At 49.5% G+C, this 23,143-nt stretch overlaps 1 protein-coding gene across 7 annotated transcripts in view; it reads right to left on the bottom strand.

The window, feature by feature from the left end:
* The window catches only part of UROS (uroporphyrinogen III synthase), a 33,422-nt gene extending 10,309 nt beyond the window's left edge, over window positions 1-23,113 (bottom strand). Inside the window, exons 1-7 of one of the 7 annotated variants that reach the window (XM_059172876.1) lie at window positions 22,609-22,908; window positions 13,551-13,722; window positions 13,342-13,430; window positions 13,071-13,154; window positions 11,009-11,105; window positions 8,416-8,490; window positions 3,265-3,339 (exon numbers count right to left, since the gene is read on the bottom strand). In XM_059172876.1, the coding sequence (XP_059028859.1) occupies window positions 3,265-3,339; window positions 8,416-8,490; window positions 11,009-11,105; window positions 13,071-13,154; window positions 13,342-13,404 (394 nt within the window). In that variant the 5' untranslated portion in view covers window positions 13,405-13,430; window positions 13,551-13,722; window positions 22,609-22,908. The other 6 variants (XM_059172875.1, XM_059172873.1, XM_059172877.1 and 3 more) reach the window with 6 other exon arrangements.
* Between the last annotated feature and the right edge of the window lie 30 nt (window positions 23,114-23,143).

Below are 23,143 nucleotides of genomic sequence, written 5' to 3'. Positions count from 1 at the left end.
TAATGCTGGCTGGTTCTGCAGAGGTGTGAGAATTTTCCCGGAACAACAGGGAGAGATGGGGGCCTGGCAGGGGCCTCACCCAACAGAGATGACTCAGAATGGTGACTCCCAGGGCTCAGAGGCCGCCCATTCCTTTAACAGGGCTGTGGGGGTGAGGGCCAGCAAGAGCGCTGAAAATCCCAGGAGAGGGTTGTGCAGAGGGGCTGGGGACTCCATAAATAGTCAATGTGGAAATTAAGGTAAAAAGGCTGCTTTTTTTTAAAAAATGCCATTTCACTAGAGAACATGTTTGTGGCCGGAAAGCTCCATCTACTGCCAGGTCGGCACTGATTTTGGCCTCCCAGGCAGGGCTGGGAGATGCGGCCGTGCAGAGATTCTCATGGTGGAGAATCCGGACAGCAGGGCTGGTGGCGAGGGAAGGAGGGCCAAGCAAGTCGGCGAGGCTGCAGGGGTGGCTGCAGGCAGCCCCCGAGCCGGGGACATTTCAAATAACCACACGCCCCTCTGCCTGACTCAGGCACACCCCCTCTCTTGCAGAATGCTGTAATGCCCCCTTCTACCATTTTTTGCTGCTCGCTTTTCCATTAGAGCGGATCTCCTGGAAGGGGAGAATTTTCTGCCAGAACAATGAGCTAAATGCGTTAATAGTTTTATGAGCCTGCAGCGGCACCTGACGCATAGTAAAAAGTGTGAAGTAGAAGAGAGAAGCAGTAACTACGAATTGGCCTGTTGACCGCAAACACTGGAAGTAGATTTTTAGCTTTTAAAATCCAGTTTCAGAGCTTGCTGGGGGAGAAAATCATTGATGCCTTGGTAAAACCAAGGTTAAAGTCCCTATTAGCAGTCAAGAAGGATTCGTATTTGGATATTCTAACTGCGACTGAAGATTCATTAGGACACACGGGCATGCTGGTCACAAATGAGCAAAAGAAACAAAGGCTTCGCAAAGGGTGCAGCCCAGTCTCTGCGGAGATAAGGCAGAGTGTGTCCCTGTCTCCCCTCGAAGCCTTGAGTCCGTCAGTGGAAACACCCATGTGATATCTCAGAACGACATGGACACTTCCTGCTTGCGTGTGCAGAGCATGGAGCCTCCGGACCTGAGAATGAGGAAATGACTCCGTTTCCATCTCTTTCTAGAACTCGTGCGTCAGTGGTGCGCACAGCCAGGTCATCTGCCCTGGAGACAGAGATAAATGCTGTCCTGCCCATGGAACCTTTCATCTTCCTGAACCAAGGAGGCACTGAACCCCCCGGGGAATGCCAAGCCCCACCATGTACACTGATTTCTACTTTAAAACAGAATGGCTTTGTTACTGTTTGATGGTGACCATTATCTCCTAAGAACATTAGAAATAAAGAGCCTGGCGTTGGATCATTCTGGAACACAGGCATCCCACACCGTGAACGTCTGGGGAGAAACCCAATCACATGTTCCTCTCGTCCTGGAAGAGCTGAGGCTTAGTGATCCTCAAAACAGTCCGATGGGCCCAAGGACCCTGAGGCTCCCAGGACTGTGCTCACCCCTGGACCCCGGCATAACTGCCTGTGGCTTCTCAGCAGCTTTTGACGCCTGGCTGCACGGTAGTGCGCTCCTGGCAGGCCTGGGCTGATGCTTGGGAAAATGGCCGCTCAGCTTGGCTAGGCCTCTTGGCAGGGACCAAGCCCTCTCTTGCCTCACCCCCCACATGCCCTCCTGTCCCACTAGAGCAGCTGAACAGTGCTCAGCAAACACTGCATGGGGACACTTGTGTGCCAGGCCATGAGGCAGGAGTGGGTTAAGCGACAAGGTGAGGCACAAAGGGCATGTGTGTGGTGGGGGTGGCCTAAGGAGGACCACAGTCTCCAGGACAGTGGACGTGGAAGGAACGCAGCCTGTGGTGTCCCTGTCACATGGGAGCCTACGTGAAGGACAGAATCTCTGTTGGCAGCACCGACAGGAAGGCTGAGCAGAGACGGCCATGCAGGAGGGGGGGAAACCAGAGTGTGCAGGGAGCCACGGTGGCTGGCCAAAGTGCCACGGAGCTGGCCACTAGAGTTGTGGGCCAGGCGACTGTCCTGCCGAAGAGCCCCCGAGGCCCTGCAGCTCACATGGAGTGGTGGACACGAGCCAGGGCAGGAGGCCCAGCGGTGCTGCCCTGGATGGGAACACAGTGCTGGGTTCTCGGTTTTCCACTCCAGCCTAGGCCAGCACCTGCTTCGGCCAGGATGGGGCCCAGAGGGTCACTGCATTAGGGCTGACCTCCTTCGTCCCTGGGGCTTTGGAGGGTCTCTGAAACATACCCCCTCAGTAAGAAGAGCACTTTTCAAAACTTAAGAGACATCAGCCAACTAAAGCAAAATGCTGGGCTGGGACATAGTAGCGGTTGTGACCAGAGGGGCAGGGAGCACCTTCCCTCCAGCTGCCCTGCTCCACGGCCCGCCAGCAGCTTCCACCGCAGCCCTAGACACTCTGTGGGGGCAGAAGCAGCAGTGGGAAGGCATGTCTGTTGAGTGCTGTGGGACGGGCAGGGGACCATCTGGAGCCCGGCATACGCTGGCATCGTGTGTGTTTGATCTCTGAGTATCTAATACCTCGTGAACAGCCCATGATGGGGCGGTGATCATTCGACTCACTTTTACTGATGGGCAGGAGCGAGAGGACGCAAGAGCCAGTGTCTGCCGCCGGGTTAGCCCGGCAGAGAGAGGACGGGAGATACGGGCGAGGACCGCTCTGCTGGAACCCCTCTGGCTCTCCCGTGCCTCTTGCTCCAAGAGCTCCCCCACATCTTTGCTTCAGTCAAGCCTGAAACCCCAATGAAAGGCAGACCCCTCCACACTAGTGCCATTTCAGGTCTGAGGCTACATGCTGCCCAGGGACGTGCTGCTTGGAGAAGGAGGCGGCCCCTGAGAGGAGCGGGGTGGGGGGGTGCGAGGAGCAGACACAGACTCAGGGAAGGTTCCCAGTGGCAAGAGCCCGCCTCCACTCCTGGCAGCATCACTGCAGATGGTCTCCTGGGATTTGTCTCTGAATGTTTCGTTTGTGTCATGTTCCTGTTGTCTCCAGTCCTCTGGTGGAGGGGACGGAGAGAGACAGGCTGAATTCCAGCAACACAGACACACACAGGAAGAGGAGCTTGTGGTCCCACAAGCAACCTGCACACTGTGCGCCAACCAGCATCACCACGGAGAACGCACCCAGAAAATGTTGCTCTCCCGGGGTGGAGGGTTGAGGCCAAGAAACAAAGAGTAAATGGGCGTCACTTGGGGTGACCTTTTTCTACTTACGGGAACAAATGTATTCTGCAAGCTTTTCTGCATTTCCCGAGTTTGCTCCTTCTGTGTCCAGGCCGATTTTGTTCACTGAAAAACAATAAAAGAAAAGGGTTTTCCTTAAAGATCTCCCTTCCTGGGTTGTTTGCTAATGTGCGAATGCACAGGGACGTCTCCTCCTCAAGGCTGGTACGGGATGACGGCAGGCACCGTGTCCGACGTGAGGGCGCTGGGCCCTGGGCCCATCCTTCCTAGATGTGTGGCTTTGGGTCATGCGCCCATTTCTCCGAGCCCCACAGAGCTCATCTACACGAGGGGAGGACACCAGCCACAGGGGACTGCTTTAAAGATTTTACAAGATGATGAAAGCGAACCCTGGCCATCCAAGGGGAGCTGAAGAAAGGCGGCTTTCTTACTGGCCAGTGAGGAGGTGGTGAGCATTTAGGATTTGCTACGTCTCACAGGGCATGCGAGGGGCCTCGTTCTGTCGGGGAGATGAGGCCAGCCCTGTCCAGAAGGGTGTTGTGGGCTGGCGTGGCCAGACTGAAACGGAAGGGAGGGCCGGAGAGGCTCCCCGGGATCCTGCCAGCAAAGACGTCCGGCACCTCAACTACGGGCCTTCTGGGCTGAGGGGTGAGCAGCTCCCGTCAAGAGCGCGGCAGGAGCAGCCCCCCCCCACCCCAGGGCCCTGTGCACTCCTCCACACGGGAGAGGCTGGCCCGTCCGCAGATGATGCCGAAGGAGGGCCGCGGCCCCTGCGCCGACCGCACTCGCCACCTGTCCACGGGCTGCGGCACCCCCTGACAGAGGAGGGGCTGTGGCCATTCTCTTTAGGATTCACGTGAGACCCGCCGGCTAATAACAAACTGCAGCTTTCACATCAACACTGTCAGCTTTTCATTTACAGGTCATTGCTAGTGTCCCGAACCCAAGAGTCAAAAGTCACATGCCGCCGTAAACTTTGTTCTGGAACAAAGCCCTGCTTACAGTGAACGGCCGCCCTGGCCGGGCCACCCCTCCTCTGACTGGACTGGGAGGGTCTCAGTACACCATAGGTCATGACCCCGGGGTCTTGGGATGGAGCCCCACGTCAGGCTCCCGGCTCTCTGCTCAGCGGGGATTCTGCTTCTCTCTCTGCCTGCTCTCCCCCTGCCTCTGTGCTCGCTCGCTCTTGCTCTCTCTCACAAATAAATAAAATCTTGAAGGAAAATGCTTAATGCAAAGGCAAATCATAAGAATCAACAGGTGGGATGTGAAGACACATTAAGGGCACAGACACCGATGATCTCCGTATTCTCCCAGAATTCATGGGGAAATGAAGCAATGAAAAACACTCAGAAAATAGATACGGTTCATGGGCTGCCTGAGCGGCTGTGGGACCGAGGACCCAGCTCTGGAGTGTTGACTCCTGGGTCCTGGGATCAATCCCTGGGTCGGACTCCTCGCTCAGCAGAGAGTCAGCTTGAAGATTCTCTTTCTCTGCCCCTCCGTCCACTTGCTCTCTCGTGTGCACTCACTCTCTCTCTTAAAATAAAGAATTCTTGATGGACTTTGACATCAAGACCACTGGCTTGGGCCAAGTGTCCGTTTCCACTCTGAGAAACACTTGTGTCTTCTCTTTGCTTCAACTGTTCCATTCTCCTGACCTGATGAGCAGCTTCTGGGGGGAGCCAGAGGCAGCTCTTGGGCCAGCGGGCTCCTGCAGGACGGCCCCTGGTGACCTCGGTGCTCCCAGCACTGTGACATCCCCATCCCTTGAGCGAGGCTGGACTGACGGTATTCAAACAGAGAGAAGATGGCGGAAGTGATGGGACGTCACTCCCAAGATTGGACGATGAAAAGACTGGCTTCTGGCTGGGAGGCTCTCTTGTGCTGGCTCTTGGATTGTCTTATAATAGGAGAATCCTGCTGCCGTCTCCTAAGGCAGCCCTCAAAGAGGGCCATGTGAAGGCTGGGAAGTGGAGCCACGTACATGATCTTGGAAGCAGAACCCCCAAGTCAAGCCTTGAGATATCTGCAGCCTGGTGAGAGACCCCGAGCCAGATGGACCCAGACTTAGCCATTCCCAGATTTCGGACTTGAAGAAACTATAAGAAATTAAACGCTTATTGTTTCTGGCCGCTAAGTTCTGGGCAATTGTTACGCAGCAAAAGATGACTAACACTTGGACTTGGGACTCCTCCAGCTGTCCATGTTCAAGTTCCTCTCACTTTCTACACTCTTGCTGGGCTTCGGGATGAACAGAAGCATCCAGCAGTTCACTAGAGAGAGGTCCTCTGAGACACCATGTCTGGGAAGGTGAACTTAGAAGGTTCCAAAAGTTGGGTGACTGACTTTCATGTTAAGGTAGAATGTGGTTTCTCCTAAGAGATTGTTTTTTCCTTTTCTTTTTTAAAAGTAATAGACATTACTTTTAATCACACAGCAGTGTGGGTCCCAGCTGAGCCAGCCAAGCACCTCTCTCCCAAGAGAGGGGAGATCCCACGGGACCAGGCTCTACCGTCTGGAGCACACGGGGGGCCAGCCCATACTAGCCAGCTCTGTCCCGGGTTTCTCATCCCGTATCCCCACTTTTGCTCTTCAGTTTTCTTCTCATTTGACAGAACAATGAGATGCAGCCTGCACGGGGTGTCACTGAGACGAGCCTGAAGGTGGCGTGAGAACAGGACCATTTACAAACGTGTCATGTTTGAGAGCTGAAGTGATGTGTAAGTCCAAAGTTGCCACGAGAATTTTCTTTCCTCTTCTACTTCAGAAAAAAAGAAACAGTGAAAGGAAGGTGTGAGCAAATTCTTAACTGAGCTGGGGCGGGGATGGGAGAGTGGGGGCGATTTCCTTGGTAACCAGGGCCCGATCCCCTCTTCACTGGTCCGCAGAGCCCAGAGCTACAAGCTGCTCTGTATTGAAAAGTGACGCACCGGCTCTTCATTAGTCAAGCAACTCGCCGCTCAAGAGATGGGGATGTCACAGTGGTGTGAGCACTGAGGTCACCAGGGGCCATCCTGCAGGAGCCCTCTGGCCCGAGAGCTGCCTCTGGCTCCCCCCAAAAGCTGCACATCAGGTCAGGAGAATGGAACAGTTGAAGCAAAGAGAAGACAGAAGTGTTTCTCAGAGTGGAAACGGACACCTGGCCCACACACTAGATTAGGGGACTGTCTATAAACAACTGGCCAGTGTCAAAGTCACGAAGCCAACAACAGACAGAGGCACCTTTCTGGCCTTCAGGAAACTAACTAGACATGCCGACGAAGGCAAGACAGGATTCTGAATGCTGTCCTTCTGCCACGATGGACATTACGGAGAAGTAAGAGGTACTAGCATGTGCATGTTAATTTCTGGAATGGGTAAGTTGCAGCGATACAGAACAATGTGCTCGTTTGTAGGGAACCTACATTCAACTATTTGGGGTTGGTGGGACATCACGTTGGCAACTTACTCTCCAGGGGTCCAGGAAAGATTGAGTTCTTTGTATTGTAACTTAAGTTTTCTGGAAATTTCCTTCAAAATAAAAAGTATATAAAAGAAGAAACTATATAATCATCATATAGATGTATCATAATTTATTTAACTATTCCCCTATTGGGGGCTCTCCTTTTTCATGATTATAAATAATGCTATGATGTACATTCGCATATAAAAACCAATTCTTTTCTCCTGTTTTGGATTATTACCTTTGGCTAGATTATTAGGAAAGGGATTAGTGGGCCAGAGGGTACAAAGCTTATTTTTTAGAGCCTTATTTTTTAATTTTCAAAGATTTTATTTATTTTTTTAAGTAATCTCTATGTCCAACGTGGGGCTTGAACTCACAACCCTGAGATCAAGCATCGCATGCTCTACTGACTGAGCCAGCCAGGCATCAATGTAACAGAACTTCTGAATACATATGAACAAGTATTTCTGAAAATATATGACCCAAATTCTTATGCCATTTAGCAATATTTGAATATATTTGTTTCATACCTTTACCAGGACAAGCAGGAGAGGCAGAAGGAGAGGGAGATAAATCCTCCAGCAGACTCCCTGCTGAGTGCAGAGCACGACTGGGGACTTGATCATGACCTGGACCTGAGACCAGGTCCCTGAGATCATGACCTGAGCTGAAATCAAGAGTCAGACCCTTAACTGAATGAGCCACCCAGGAGCCTCTAAAATTGCCTTTTGTTATTCATAATAGATCTCTTTCCATTACACCTGAGTTTATGTTAATGGTGGTGTTTGGAAAGCCCTGAAGGATGGGGGCTTGTTGCCAGGGGAACCAACCTTGTGATTAGAGAGGGTAGTCTCTTGCCTCCAAGGAGAAGAGTGGGGCAGGAGGTTGAATTAATCACCAATGACCAATGACTTAATCAATCATGCCTCTGTAATGAATCCTTCATAAAAACCCAAATGGTGCCACAGAGAGGTGCTGGGTAGGCAGTGCACCGGGAGGGGGTGTGGAAGTGCATCCCTCCCCCCCCCCCCACCTTACTCTAGGCACCTCTTCCATCTGTTGTTCATTCCTGTCCTTTGAAATATCCTTCATAACACACAGGCAATAGTTAGTAAACCATGTGCCTGATTCTGGGAGCAAATGATCCAATCCAACCCACATTTGTGGGGACTATGGTAATAACAGAGACTACAGGAAAGAAGAAAAATAGTTTTTCATTCCCCAATGACTTAACCTTGTTTGTTTAAAAAAGAACAAGGGGCGCCTGGATAGCTCAGTGGGTTAAGCCTCTGCCTTCAACTCAGGTCATGATCACAGGGTCCTGGGATCGAGCCCCGCGTCAGGCTCTCTGCTCAGCAGGGAGCCTGCTTCCCTTCCTCTCTCTCTGCCTGCCTCTCTGTCTACTTGTGATCTCTGTCTGTCAAATAAAAATTTTTTAAAAAACCCAAAAAACTATAGTTTAAAATATGATATTTTGCTTATTATATTTATGAATAATTAGTCAAATATGCTGCTGGTAAGAGTATAGTGAAAGCTCTCTCTCTCAAATAAATAAGTAAAGCTTTCCAAAAAGAAGGGGGCAACTTCATCTTTCTTATCACTTAGCAAATACCAAGAGTTTTATAAAGGAGATTTGTCCCAGGGACAGGGACAGAGCCAAATACACATTTTTATTACAAATCACAACATCACAGTCATTTTTTTGGTGTTTTATCTTTACCTTGATTGCTTACCTAGAGAAGCAGTAGCATTTCCGACCACATACACTGACTTAGCATTCCATTTTTCTCTCAGAGAATGTTTCCAGACTGTAAAACATAGAATTAGATGAGAGCAGCGAACACCACAGTGGCCATCCGGACTGCTGCCCAGAGCTCCTTGTTCATCCTAAGACACTTGTGAACAAGGCAAACTATTAATAACCATGTACAAAGAACAGCATCTCAAACTAAAAATCCATTTTTATTCTGTTCATATTCGGCAAATTTCTAAAAATCACTCCTCAAATGTTTCAGTATGCCTTGCTTAGAGTATTAACTATTCCACAGTTGTACTAGAAGCACTTTTAGTATGTACCAGAAAATAAACATAACTTGAAGAATGAATTTGCAGGTGACATTGAAGTTTAAAAATGTAAACTTTTATTAATTTTTTTTGTTTTAGTAATCTCTACACCCAACATGGGGCTCACACTCATGATCCCAAGATCAAAAGTTGCAAGCCTGGGGGGGCACCTGGGTGGCTCAGTGGGTTAAAGCCTCTGCCTTCGGCTCAGGTCATGATCCCAGGGTGCTGGGATTGAGCCCCGCATCGGGTTCTCTGCTCAGCGGGGAGCCTGCTTCCTCCTCTCTCTCTGCCTGCCTCTCTGCCTACTTGTGATCTCTCTGTCCAATAAATAAATAAAATCTTAAAAAAAAAAAAAAAGTTGAAAGCCTGGGGTACCTGGGTGGCTCAGTTGGTTAAGTGTCCGACTCTTGGTTTTGCCTCAGGTCATGATCTTGGGGTTGTGGAGTCAAGCCCTGTGTGGAGCTCCATGGGAAGTCTGCTTGAGATTCTCTCTCTCCCTTTCCGTCTGCCCCTCCCTTCTCTCCCCTCCCCGTAAAATAAATAAGATCTTAAAAAAAAAAAAAAAAAGAGTCACACACTCTTCCAACTGTGCCCCCCAGGTGCCCCTAAAAATGCAGACTTTTAAAGAAAAAGTCACTGTTCTTTAAAAATAGCAACTTAGGGACACCTGGGTGCCTCAGTGGGTTGAGCCTCTGCCTTTGGCTCGGGCCATGATTTCAGGGTCCTGGGATTGAGCCCCGCGTTGGGCTCTCTGCTGAGTGGGGAGCCTGCTTCTCCCTCTCTGCCTGCCTCTCTGCCTACTTGCGATCTCTCTCTCTCTGAAATAAATAAATTTATTTAAATAAATTTACTTAAAAATAAATGAAAAATAAAAATAAAAATAGCAACTTAGTGTCTAATAGAGCAACACAACTGGTTTTATTCAGGACATGTATTTGAAAGCAGTCAAGAAACTATAATCTCGGATGTATACATTAAGTCAAAGTAAAGACCATAACTTTCTGGTTCGCGAGCAAACACAATTTAACAGAGAACATTACGATTTTAGGGCACAAACAAACAGCTTTAACTGTGGATTAAAGAAATACAAAGTGAAAATGAGCTGGATGAATACACGCTGAGGCCACCGGGTGTTCACTACTGTTGGAGAAGACAAGGACACACGAGTTCTCCCTTCCTACAATCCGATTAGGAGCGTAACTTTCCCGAACATTTAAGTGTTAGGCTACCCTTTACACTCCCATGGGAAATTTCATTTTATTAATTAACTAATTTATTTATTTTTAAAGATTTGTTTTTTTTTTTAATGAGAGATTAATAGTTTTTTTTTTTTTTTAGGATTTTATTTATTTATTTGCAGAGACAGAGAGAGAGAGCGAGCGAGCACAGGCAGACAGAGAGGCAGGCAGAGGCAGAGGGAGAAGCAGGCTCCCTGCCGAGCAAGGAGCCCGAAGTGGGACTCGATCCCAGGACCCTGGGATCATGACCTGAGCCAAAGGCAGCTGCTTAACCAACTGAGCCACCCAGGCGTCCCTAAAGATTTGTATTTTTTTAAAGTAATCTCTACACCGGACATGATGACCACAGTACGCATGCCTCAGGAATACATGAGATGCCGAATGTAAAGTATTTAACAGAGCCTGGCATACATTAGGCACTCTGTAAATGTTAGCAACGAAGCTATTTGATTGAAAGACTAATGTAGTTGTTCGGTCTGAAGCCTGGGCTCTGTTCCTGTGTTTTGATGGGGGAGGGAGGGAGGGAGGAAGTGGGAAGAAGGGACTGAGATGATCGTGTCATTGAGTGCCTGGCATGGCACCAGCCATTTTTGGATGTGCTTGGATTTTCTCATCATCTCTTTGAGTTAAGAGACTGCCACCAATATATTCTGAGAAGAGAAATGACCACTGGCAGATGAATCCCTCAGGGTCTGGGGACTTTGCGGGGCTGCCCTGTCTTTTCTTGCCCAAGGCAGCATCTGTCATGTGACACCACCAGGTGCCCGCTCTGGTCAGAGACCACGAGGCTAACCTGTCATTCTGTGTGGGACATTCAGAGTCTGTTTATAAGGAGAGAGGCCATTTTCTGCTTCCTCCAAAGGTTACACAAACATGAACTAGCTTGGTATGTAAATACTTTTTTGAGCTCAAAATCATTGAGATGTTTCAAGCCTGAACAATCTATTTCTGGAATCGGGTCTCCCTGCTCAGGAGAATCAGAGTAAAGGAAGTCCAGTGGAATTGAGGCGAGGCCCCTCACCTTCCGTTTTATTGTCTTTCTCCAAACACAGCTCCACTGCTTCCACTGCTCTGGGGCTGGTAAAAATGAGTCCTCCATAGCCTTCAGGATGAGACAGCTATGCACCAAACCGCAACAAAGACATTTTACACGACGGCCAAGTTCAACATTTTCCAGATTTCCAAATGCTTCACAAAACTAATTCCTTCTATCCATCCACGCATCATTTATCCATCCACCCACTCTTCCATGGACACCTGCCAGGAGCTGACTAGATGCCTGGAACTATTCTAGGCCTTTCAGGGTGTGAACTCACTGTTCATGGCATTTCTCTCAAGCAGCTCACAGTCAAGGGGAGAGCTAGGAAAGAGCATGTAGGGTGGGAGTGTAGCAGGAGCAGGGGAGGGGCGCATCTGACCCAGCCGGGGCTTGGGTGGGATGCGGGCAGGAGGGCAGACTGGATCTGCATCTGTACTAAAGCTGGAACCTTCAAGGGGCGCTGGGGTGGTTCGGTTGGGTAAGCTGCCTGCTCTTGACTTTGGCCCAGGGTCCTGGAGGGAGCCTGGCATCGGGCTCCATGCTCAGAAGGGAGTTGGCTTAGAGAATTCTCTCTCCCTCTGCCTCCTCTTCCCCTTCACATTTTCTCCCTCCTTCTCTCTCCAGGGAAATAAATGCATCTTTAAAAAAAACACTGGACTCTTCAAAGGGCAATATCCATGTTGAAGCCAAGATTTTCAAAGATAGTAACTGTGACAACATTTACTGAAAATTGCTCTTTTTACATATTGTGTCCCTCACTTGAAGTTCCCGAGGAGCTGCGTGAGGTTCCTGTCCTCTCATCGATGAAGACTTGGGCTTGGAGAGGCTGAGGAACTGGCCATGGTGAGAGGCAGGGCCAGGACTCGAACACGTGCCTTGTGCCCTGACTTCCTGTAGCATAGGGAGCTAGACAAGAGTCCAGAAAAGCCCTCAGGGGCCATGCTGGCTGGCGGGGATGGGAGAGGCTCCTGTGGAAACTCCAGGATCTGTGTGGCCACGAGGTCCAAGAAGCGATCTCAAGTAATGAGATCTCTGAGGCCTTTCAGGGCTGCTTCTGGAAGGGCACGTGGGTCTGGGTCCCTTTTAACCTCGTTCCCTCGGCACACAGCCCAGCGCATGAGGCGTTAACAGGTGCTGGACCAGTGTCTGTCGGGCACATTACTGAATGAATCGTGTAGTATTTGGCCCCAAACAAAGGAGAAAACAGGCTTTCTATAAAGAGCAAGAGGGGGATGCCTGGGTGGCTCAGTGGGTTAAAGCCCCTGCCTTTGGCTCGGGTCATGATCCCAGGGTCCTGGATCTAGCCCTGCATAGGCTCTCTGCTCAGCAGGGAGCCTGCTTCCTCCTCTCTCTCTGCCTGCCTCTCTGCCTACTTGTGATCTCTGTCTGTCAAATAAATAAATAAAATTAAAAATTTTTAAAGAGCAAGAGGGGTGAACCTGGTGCTAAAGGTGGCACGGAGCCCTGGAGCATGGCTGGGCACTCCTAGTCCATGAAACCAGCTGGCTCTTCCCCCACGTGTCTAGAACAGGGCTCCTGGGAGATGCCCTGAAGGTGCTCCCCTCTTGGGACAGGGTGCTTGCTGGCGAGGGCTGCCTGAGCACTGAAGCTTTGATGGCAAACATCTGGAAGGCTTTACTAAGATTAGTGTCCGGCAGGACAGATCCCTGCTCCCCCTGGCGGCAGACCTGACATTGTGGGGGAGCATCGGTCTTACCCCAGTGGCCCAACCTGGGGCCTTAAAATAGTGAAGTGCGTGGTCAGGACAGGTGGGTGAACCGGAGGACGGACTGGAAAGGCCTGCACGGCTGTGAGCCCCCTCCCCAGACCCTGCCTCCAGATCAGGGTGGCTTCCTGGAGGAGCTGGGGACTGTCACAGGGACAGACTCATAGTCCCGTGCACTGGAGCCTGGGGAGGCTGCGCTGCCCTTGTCTGCAAGTCTGGTAGTAAAACGAGGGAGCAGTGAAGAAATACTTCCAGCTCGGGTTGGCAAGGGGTCTAGAGACTCAGAAATTATGGTACTCAGACACCGACAGAACTTACCTTCTCAGAAAAACTGGGAAGAGACAAAAACTCAAATGATAAAACAGGGATCAGAGTGGCTTCGAGTCCATATAATCCTAATTCCTGCAAATACAAGAATACAGTTCCAGGTTGGCTAGGGTTGTTTGGAAAGTAAGGAAAAGGGTCACAGGACCAACTTAGTCTGTGTCAGCTCCTCAGAGGGTTCACAGACCCCCCACCTGTCCCCCCCATTAGCTTCCTTAGGAAGACAGTGTGGTGCTGGGTGGGACCCAGAGCCTCAGGCACTTACCCTGATGTACGGATCTGGGCCACAGCCATCTTCCTTGGCGTCTTTCAGTAAGAGAACTTTCATTATGGCCTGGCAGTCCTTGCAGGGCACTGGGGCAGAGCAGGGAGACGGATGGATCTTAATTAGATCTTAGGAACTCTTCCTAAGCAATGTCAGATGGGACAGGAGCACAAGAGGAAGGTCATCAACTGCTTGCTGAGATGACTGACCTATCCCTCATCCGCAATGACTTAGCGTTAATGGGCTTGTTCCTTCTGAAGCCCCTGTCACTGATAAGGCCAAGGGACAGCATGCTGGCACTTGATATCACTTGGAAAGGCAGATGAAAGCCATTAGGGAAAGCCGGTGTCCTGGCCACATATTTAAAGCTCCTGAAGAGGACTGATAAAATTTTGGGGTTGTATCATTAACAAATAGACAAATTATTTTAAAGAAATAAAGAATTACTCCATCTCAAGATAAATGTACTAAGAAGTTAATAAGCTTTTTAGGAAATAGTTATATTGATCCTTCTACTTCTCAAATGATGTTTTATAAATGGTGCCAAGTATGAGATCTCTTTTAGAAGTTTTTTAACAACCTGGAAAAGAATTTGTTGATATCTTTCGAAAGCCTTGTATACTTTATACTCTTTCTTCTTATGATTTCACTTCTAAGAATAAGTACTAAGGTGATATTCATAAAAGTGTGCAAAGACTAACATAAAGATGTTCATCCTGGATCCTGGCATATGTGATGTAACAGCACTGTGTAAGTTTCAGCTCACATCAGCTGTTCATCTGATACATTTATTTGCTACAATCTGATTACTACCATAGCAGCTCAGCTAAAGCCTCTGCCACGCCTCCTGATAATGATTTCTTTTTTGCAGTGAGAACAATTAAGATCAACTCTCCTAAGAAACTTGGAAGTTTGTAGTAGACTACTGTTGACTGTAATCACTATGTTGTGTATTAGGTGTCCAAGATGTACTCCTCTTCTAGTTGCAAGATTGTATCCTGGTATTTATAGTGGGAACAAAGTAAATGTCCAACAGAGAGACCAAGGTAGATATGTAAAATTATTAAAATATTAGTAACTTTAGTTACATGGATTATTTAATCACAAAATGTGAAGTTAAAGAAGTATAATGCATGAATAGTATGGTTTTATAAATATTATATATGCATATTTATGAGAGAATATGCATCCAAATACTAATAACTACTTCTGGGTGGCAGGATAGGGTGATTATTTTCTTGTTTACCTCTTTCTGTATTATCCATTTTTTTTACAATAAACATTCTTTTTTTTTTTAATCAAGGGGGTGGAATTTAATATGACAACCCCAAAGGCCTCAAAATAAATGTTGCTAGAGACCTGCAGAATAAACTCCGCCTGAAATGTGGATTACTATCCTGTAAGTAGCATTAGGCCCACCAGCTGGTTACTGACCGAGTATTACACAGTGGTTGATAGCGTGTATTGTGTGAAGCAGGAATGGGTTAACTCTGGGAGCCATTACTTGTGAGTTATTACCGAATAGGTTTCTGGAACATTAAAATATCTACGGGACGCCTTAGAAAAATCTGGCTCAAAATGAATTGCTTTGTATCTAAGCAACTGGCCCTGGGTGAACAAATAATAATCATGAAATCAAGTTCTAATTACTGCTGCTGTCGAGCTGTGAGCTAGAGAAACTGGGGATATGGAGAAATGGGCAGTTCTGTTCCTATCATTTCTTGGAATTACTTGGAATGTGTCTCACATAGAAATTAGGAACCGGCCTTTCTGAGATGGGCACATGCAGGTGTCAAACCGGTGAGGCTCAATTCCGCAATTATTCCCAAATGCTAACGTAGGTGGTGCTGTGAAGGCATTTTGGAGATAGGATAAAGCCTATCATCAGGTGGCTTTTTGCCAGGGAGATTATTCTAGATAATCTGGGGGGGCCTCCTCCAGTCAGTGGCTTTAAGAGCAGAACGAAGGCTTCGCTGGGAAAGAATTTACAGCTGTGGACACAGCTTCCTCTGCTGCCCGAGCTGGCCCACCCTTCTTGGCGGCTTGCACTCAGCCTGCACTGGGGGGTCTCAGACTCACCTGGCAGCCCCCGCAGTGGCACCAGGCAGTGCCTCGCAGCAGGTCCTAATCCATATCCCCCACGAGCTCTATATCCTTGGTTGAACCCAGACTAATCCCAAGAGCTCCTTCTGGGGCTCCAGGAATCTGTATGTCACTGAGTGGCAGGTAAAATTTAGCATTATGAGGTAATACATACATGTTTCCAGGCCCACAAAACAAGCCAGGATTGTGAGGATTAGAAGGTGGATGCAAGTTGCTGTTGGAAGCAGTTGGTCCCGGGCCACAGACCTCAGCCCCACCATGTCCCCACCATGGCTTGAGGTTCTGGGAGGCGTATCCCCAAGATTTCAAAGGATACATTTAGTGGTATTTCCAAATTCCAAGAGCCAATCTCTCTCAAGTGTTTCTACATGTTCTCAGAAACTGACATCCGGAATCTGTCTTGGGGAGATTAGGTCCGCATTATGCATTGGGGGTGGGGCACAAGTTCAAGTCTACCAAGTGGTAGGAGGTGATGTGGGAGAGATGACTGGGTGCTGATAGCTAGTTGCTGGTCCAGGGCCAGCACTCTGAGAAAGCAGCATCTTAGTTGAGATCTGAATGACAACAGCCGCGAGGAGAAGCGTTCAAATGTCAGGAAGGGGCTGGGTACGCTCCCGGGAGAGAAGGGTACACAGGGCTCTGGTGGGAAGGCAGGTGGACTTGGGACACTGTGAGATATGGGAATCCACGGACAGCTGTAAGCAGGACTGGCAGCAATGGTATTCATGCCTGAGAAAGGCCTCCAGCAGAGCAGGCAGTGGTGGCGGCTGGCTTCGGCAGTGGGGCCCTTAGGAGGGGGCTGGCCCAGGGACTCACCCTAAAGACAGGGTTAACAGGACACAGGGGTGTAATTCATGGTGAAATTATCTGCCCACCGCCTGACGACTGGGACTAGGTGACAATGTCTTTCTTCTTCGAATACCACCTACACTCTGGGTTTGTTCGGTGTAATCCTATCTGTGAGCTAACAAGTATTTCTAGACCATTACTATGTCCTAGGCACTGGGGATACGATATGATTCCTGCCTCCTACTGGCGGGAGGGTAAAACAGACACTTTACAAATAAGTAAAAGTGATGGCAGAGTCAGTGTGATACGTGCCGCGAAAACAAGTCACCGTGCTCTGGAGGCGTAAGTGGCAAGTCTCACTTGAATTGGAGTGGGGGGCCGAGGATGCTGGGAGCCCCCAGATGCCGACCCTTCCTTTCTCACTCATAGAAATGGAATCCCTCATTAGTAATAAGGCACACGGTTGCCCAAAATAAAAACATGTGCCTGGATGTGGCCAGGGGACTAGCCTCTGGCCCACAGGATCTACGTGGGAGTGATGTGCACACTTTGTGGGGCCCATCCTGAGAGGGAGGTGCCCTGGCCCTACTCCTTCCCCCCTGCCTCCCTGCTGGCTGGGATGTGGATGCAATATCTGGGCCTTCCTTTGGTCTGTGAGAAGCTGCAGTAATGCCACCATCTAAACTCCTCTGACTGGAGAAAGCCATTTGGATGTAAGTCAGGGATTCTAGGCACAGAAGTCATTCCTCGCTCGCAGGGCAGCTGGCTGAGGTCACCCACATCTGTGCCGTTACAAACCCATGCACCTTGGCTGTCCCATGAGCCAGTCCTCCCCTGGCTGCTATTTCCTCTGCTAAGGGCGGTGTCCGTCACCTAGTCCCTGGGCCTTTGCTAGACTCTTTGGCTCTGCAGAACCTTTTGGGACTCACCCCCTGACCCCAACACCCCCCATCACCTGCAGACCTTTCTCTGAGCCTTTGGATTCTGCCCTGGACTGAATGTGCTAACAGTACAGTGAACGGTTCCCGTCAATTAGGGGGAAGCATTCTCGAAACAATATCAACTTTAAATCTTCAGTTACTAAGAAAATTAGTAATTTGTGAACATGATTATCTTTGTGGACTTATCAGGTGATTTCTTTCTCACTGAACTTGATGACACGGGGATCTGGCAGGGCACAGAGTCTCCAGCAAGGATTCCTCTTAATTCTGCATTAGAGGTGCTCTGAGCAATGGCAGGAAAGAATAAGGGTGTCTGATTTTTATCTGCCAAGTCCAGCAGCACATCTCATGGAACCTCTTAATGGTAATTATCAGGAAGCCATCAATCTTATTACCTAAGACAACCACAAAGTAGAACCCAGAAGACACATTTTCTTTATTTGCAGTGGGTCGACTGGGTTTGCTTTCAACTGTTTGCATTATTGAACTAAGCCCTTTGCACCAGAGTCGTACTTTTTATCTTCATGCCTTTCTGTTTTCCCAAACACTGGGGTGTGCAAAGTCTATGAGAGGCAGCCTCGTATGGGGGTTAGGAATAGTGTCCAGAGCCAGACTGCCTGAGTGGGAACCCCACCCACCTCTGCCGCTGACCAGTTCTGGGACTTTGGATGAGTTTTGTCCTCCATAGGCCGGCTTCCTCACCCCTAAAACAGGACAAACCTCGTAGACTTAATGCAAATAAAGCATTAGATCAGTCTCTGGCGGACAGTAAGTGCTCAGTAACTGTGGCAGCGGTCATTGCTATGTCCTTCCAGTCGCTCAGCAACCTACGGCTGGATAGGGCAGAGCTTATTCCCACTTAATGGGGGAAGAAAAGAAGATCACATCATGTGCAATAAAGCTACTATCGGATCCCCGACCCTCAGCCCTGTGCTGGTTCAGTGACACCACACTTCCCTCCTATTATCCCAAAGAGAAAGCGGAAAGCAGACATGAGAACAGGACAGGAGACATAAATTTATAAACAAGCGCCTTCCCATTGCTGTTAAGATCAGCAAAGTCCCCAACACAACCTGCGAAGGCCCAGCGTCTTCCAGGCCCTTGTCTCCGCTCTCTCCTGTGCACTCCGGCCGCCCCCGACTTCTCTGCATCCCTCAGGCTTGCCCCCCTCAGAGCTTCTAGTGCCAACTCCTACTCGGCCTCCAGGGCTGGGGTAAACATCACTGCCTCACAGTTAGGATGTGGTTTGGTGGCTCTAAGAGATCCAAGCGAACAATGGCTGAAACGGGAGAGAACTGTGTCACGGCTGCCTGGTGGCCCCATCATGCAGAGGGGATGTGCTCCTTCTGCCTTGTTCTTCCAACATCCCCAGGCAGAAGAGGAGCTCGGAGCTGGGCACCAGACCTGCTCCGGCCATGCTAAGGACTTTGCTGTTTATCCTGAGTGAGATGTGATGCCACTGGGGAAGCACAGGGCTGATGTGCTCTGACTTCTATTCCAGTAAGGTTACTTGCAGCTGTGAGGAGAAAAGACTCAAAGTAGGCAGGAGGAAGAATGGAGAGGCTCTTAGAACAGACTAGGTGGGGGCCGCCTGCATGGCTCAGTCCGTGAAGTATCAGACTCGATTTCAGCTCGGGTCATCATGTCAGGGTTGTGAGATCAAGTCCCAGGTTGGGCCCTGCGCTGAGTATGGAGCCTGCTTAAGATTCTCTCTTCCTCTGACCATTCATATGCTCTCTTAAAAATAAATAAATAAATAAAATATGGAAAAGAACAGTCTAGGTGAGAGCGGGTACAGGTGTGGGCTAGGCTGGCAAAGTGGGGAGGAGTGTACTTGGATGTGTTTTGAAGGCGGAGCCAATAGCATCTGCTTCGGCTAGATGCAAGATAGAGGAAAAAGGAGCCAGGTTTCGAACCTGAACCATGGGGAGAATGGCAGCACTGTTAGGAGATGGGAATGGATGGGACAAAGATTCACTTGGGACCATATTATGTTTGAGGACGCCTATTCCCCACCAAGGTGCCCTAGCCCATTTGTGCACTGTGAATGAGTTCTAGGCATGTCTGCAGGCTTGATCCCCTCAGCCCTTGCGGCCGCTGGTAGGGCCCAGGTTCCTAGAACCACAGTGCACTCGTCCCACGCCCACCCCGGCCGGGGCTGGCTGCCTTCCCCTGCAAACTGCACAGGTCATCTGTTTCTTCCAATGTGCTGTCTAATAAGTATTAGCATTTTCTTGGTATGCTGTAATGTTAAAAAAGTTGGAGAGTACCAGCATTAAATGTCCAAATGAAGAAACTAGGTAGGCAATTCGGGCTCCGTGGGGAGTCAGGTCAGAAGACAAAGATCTGGGAGTTGTCAGTGTATACAGGGTATCTGAGGTCTGAGGACCTGGTGAGACCACGGTGAGAAAACAAGGACAGAGCCCTACAGCACCCATGCGATGCCAGATCCAGTCTGGGCAGAGAGCAGAGGAGACCCTAGCAAAGGAAAAGGAACACAGACTGGGGTGAGCCTTAGTCACGCCATAACAGAATTCCACAGACTGGGGGCTTTCACAGTAGACTTGATTTCTTTTGTGCTGGGGCCTGGAAGTCCAAAAACCAAGGTTCCCTCACGGTTGGTTCCTGGTGAGAGCTGTCTTGTTGGCTTCCGGCCTGCTGTGGTCTCAGTGCCTGCTCACGAGGCCTCTCCTCTGTGTGTGTGCAGAAGGAGCGTGCTGGTGTCTTCCTTGTCTTCCAAGATTAGGATTAGGGCTCCACCTAATGGGTAGAGTCGTAGGGCTGGACCTCTCATGACCTCATTTAATCTTTATGACCTCTTTTTTCTCCTTCTTCCTTTTACCTCCCCGCCCCCCAGCAGGTACCATGCCCAACATGAGGCTTAAACTGATGACCCTGAATTAAAGTCATGCTCAACCAGTCAGGCATGACCCTTCATTGCCTCTTCAAAGGCTCTATATCCAAATAAAGTCCCATCGGGGATTACGGCTTCGATCTAAGGAATTTGGGGGGGACACAAGATAAATAACCATAACTTAATGCAGAAAGTCCTGTTGCTCTTCCAGCAGTAACAACCACTGCTTCCCCCCCCCCTTTTAAGGTTTTATTTATTTATTAGAGAGGGAGGGAGGGAGAAAAAGCACAGGCAGGGGGAATAGCAGAGCGAGAAGCAGGCTCCCCACTTAGCAAGCAGCCCAGTGAGGAACTTGATCCTAGGACTCTGTGATCATGACCTGAGCCAAAGGCAGATGCTTAACCAACTGAGCCATCCAGGGGTTCCAAGAGCTGCCCTTTTAGTGAGCATTTACTCTGAGCAATTTATGGGGCTAAGCATTTTACGTTGCAGGATCTCAATCCTCTTTTAAACTAGAAAGGGTAGGTATTATTATCCTTCTTCCACAGAAGTGGAAACCAAAACTCCGATGTGCCCAAGTTCACACAGCACACTGAGTGGCAGGGGTAGGATTTAATCCCAGTCTGAAGCCTGTGCCCATTCCCTAAGCACTCGCACCACTTCTGAATTCCTGTAAGACATTCTATGCTACTTCACACTCTGACCATTGGCTCCACACTGGGAGCTAATCTGAGGACACAAAGTGAGGCTTTTCCCTTGATCTTTTCTCAAAGCAATACATGTTCCCTGGAAAATTTGCAAACTACAAAAAAGTACAGTCCTTCAAAAAAAAAAAACAAACACAGAAAGAATTACCGTATGATCCAACAGTTCCACTTCTGGGTATACACACCCCAAAATGTAAAAGCAGAGACTTAATCAGGTATTTGTACATCCAAGTTCACAGCAGTGTTATTCACAATAGTCAAAAAGTAGAAGCAACCCAAGCACCCACCAATGGACGAATGGATAGACAAAATGAGATATATATATGTATAACAGATTATCATTCAGCCTTAAAAAGTAAATTCTGACACATGCTACAACATGGATGAACCATGAGGAGTTTATGCTAAGTGAAATAAGCAATCACAGAAAAAATACTACAAGATTCCCCTAAAGGAGTCAAATTCATAGAGACGGAGAACAGAATCATGGTTTCCAGGGACCGGGCAAGGAGGAAATGGGAATTATTGTTTGACAGAGTTCTAGTTTTGCAAGATGAAGAAGGTCTGGGAACGGGTGATGGTTGTTGCATAACAAAGTCAATATCCTTGATGCCAGTAAACTGTATATTTAGAAATGATTAATATGATAAATTTTGTTATGTTTCTTTTACTACAAGAAAGTAGTAAAAGAAACGGAAAAGATTATCCATGATGCCTGAATGCAACTCTGTTGATAGGCTGGCCCTGTGCCTTTGAGTCTTTTTTAAATTTTAGCCGTATGGCATCTCTTTTTATTTATTTATTTATTTTTAACAGCTTCCTGTCTTGTACATTTCAGAAAAATGTTTTTAGGTAGTTGTGTTTGTGGATGGAAAGGGGGCATTTTAAGTTATCCCATCAGAAGTGAATCCCTGAATGCATGTCTATCAATATCCAGGCTGTGGCCTGGTAGCAGACTCTAAGGAACGATGAAACCACAGAACACAATCATGGGGCTCCAGGGACCCTCACCTTATCCTGACTACACTTCCTACTGCTGAAGGATCACTGAGCTTTTCAGGCTTCTGCTTAAACCTCTGGGAAGCAGCCCCCTCACTATAAGGTGCAGCTCCTTCCATATTTAGAATTAGAGGTATCCAACCTACTTTTCTAATTTTACAGAGGAAAAAAACAAAACAAAACAAAACCATAGGCCTCCTTCTTAGATACCTGATTTCTTCTAATTAAGGACTTTCCTTCCAAATAGCCTTTACAATGAATAGCTGCATACTGGTAGCCCGTGAGATAAACCTGACTGGGGACTAAGTTTTATTTGGCACAGGTGTTACAAATCGGGATCGATCTTGTCGAACTCCAGGATCTCTTGAAGTATAAAGACCTGACGGCACTGGGACAGCAAGTCCCCTCCGCCACAACTGGCTGCTGCAGCCACAACTGGCTGCTGCACTGTCTATCTGACCACAGTCCCCTCCACTCTGTTCTCTCAAACAAAGAAGGCTCTGCTCCGTAGTTCCGATTTCCCCCCAATGGACCTGAAGCATTTAAGGTTATTGCCTATCTTAAAGTTTGTCAAGAAATGAGCTTAAAGAGCGTCGGTTGGGGGCAGGGCTTCGGTGAGATTCATTCAACCGCGGACCAGACCACGCTACCGACGGTGCTGGGGGACCCAAGCCCGGCCTTGCAGGTACCTGCGCGAGCCTGACGACCTGCCATCCGCGTTCGGTCGCTGCCCCGGGGCCACGGCCCCCGCCCTGACCAGCAGCGGCCTCGGGGTTCCGCTCCCCACTCGTCACGCTCTGGCTGGCGCCACAGGCTAGCCTTGCGCGTCCGCGGGGCTCAGTGTCATCGTCGGCCCGTGGGCGGCGACACCTACCTCGCCGGGCTGCGGGGGCCAGAAAGGGTACGCGCTGAGCCAGTTCCCAGCACTCGGGGGGCGCCCGATCGGGGGCGGTATCTCGCGGTGCAGATGAATCCGCAGTGCCTCGACCGGACAGAGGAACTGGGTGGGCGGCCCCCTCACCACGTGGTCTCCGCTGCCATGGAGACAGCCAAGGCGCAGCCACGCGGCCTCAGGCGGGAGACCAGGGGTCCCCGAAGCCGAGCGGCTCACAGCTGGAGCGCGCGCATGCGCAGACAGCCAGGCCCGGGGAGGGCGGGCCCAGATGGATCGAACCACTGAGCGAAGGGGAGCGGGAGCGTTGGTAGGAATCAGGGAGGATGGAGAGGGGGGAAGAAAATGGCAAATGGGACCTGAAACTTGACTTGACTCTTAGGCATCACGGCCGTGGAATCCATCAGGGGCCCTGGACTGACGCCGACTCAGCGGCGAGGCTGTCCGTCGTCTGACACCCGCCGCGGCTTGTGTGGGCGTGTCCGGAAGGGCGGGCTCGTGGCAGTTGCGCAGGCGC

The sequence above is a fragment of the Mustela lutreola genome, chromosome 4 (genome assembly GCF_030435805.1).
Source record: "Mustela lutreola isolate mMusLut2 chromosome 4, mMusLut2.pri, whole genome shotgun sequence".
In the NCBI taxonomy this organism is placed as follows: Eukaryota; Metazoa; Chordata; class Mammalia; order Carnivora; family Mustelidae; genus Mustela; species Mustela lutreola.
Note: the sequence above shows the minus strand (reverse complement) of the source record. Positions and strands in the feature narration are given on the sequence as shown.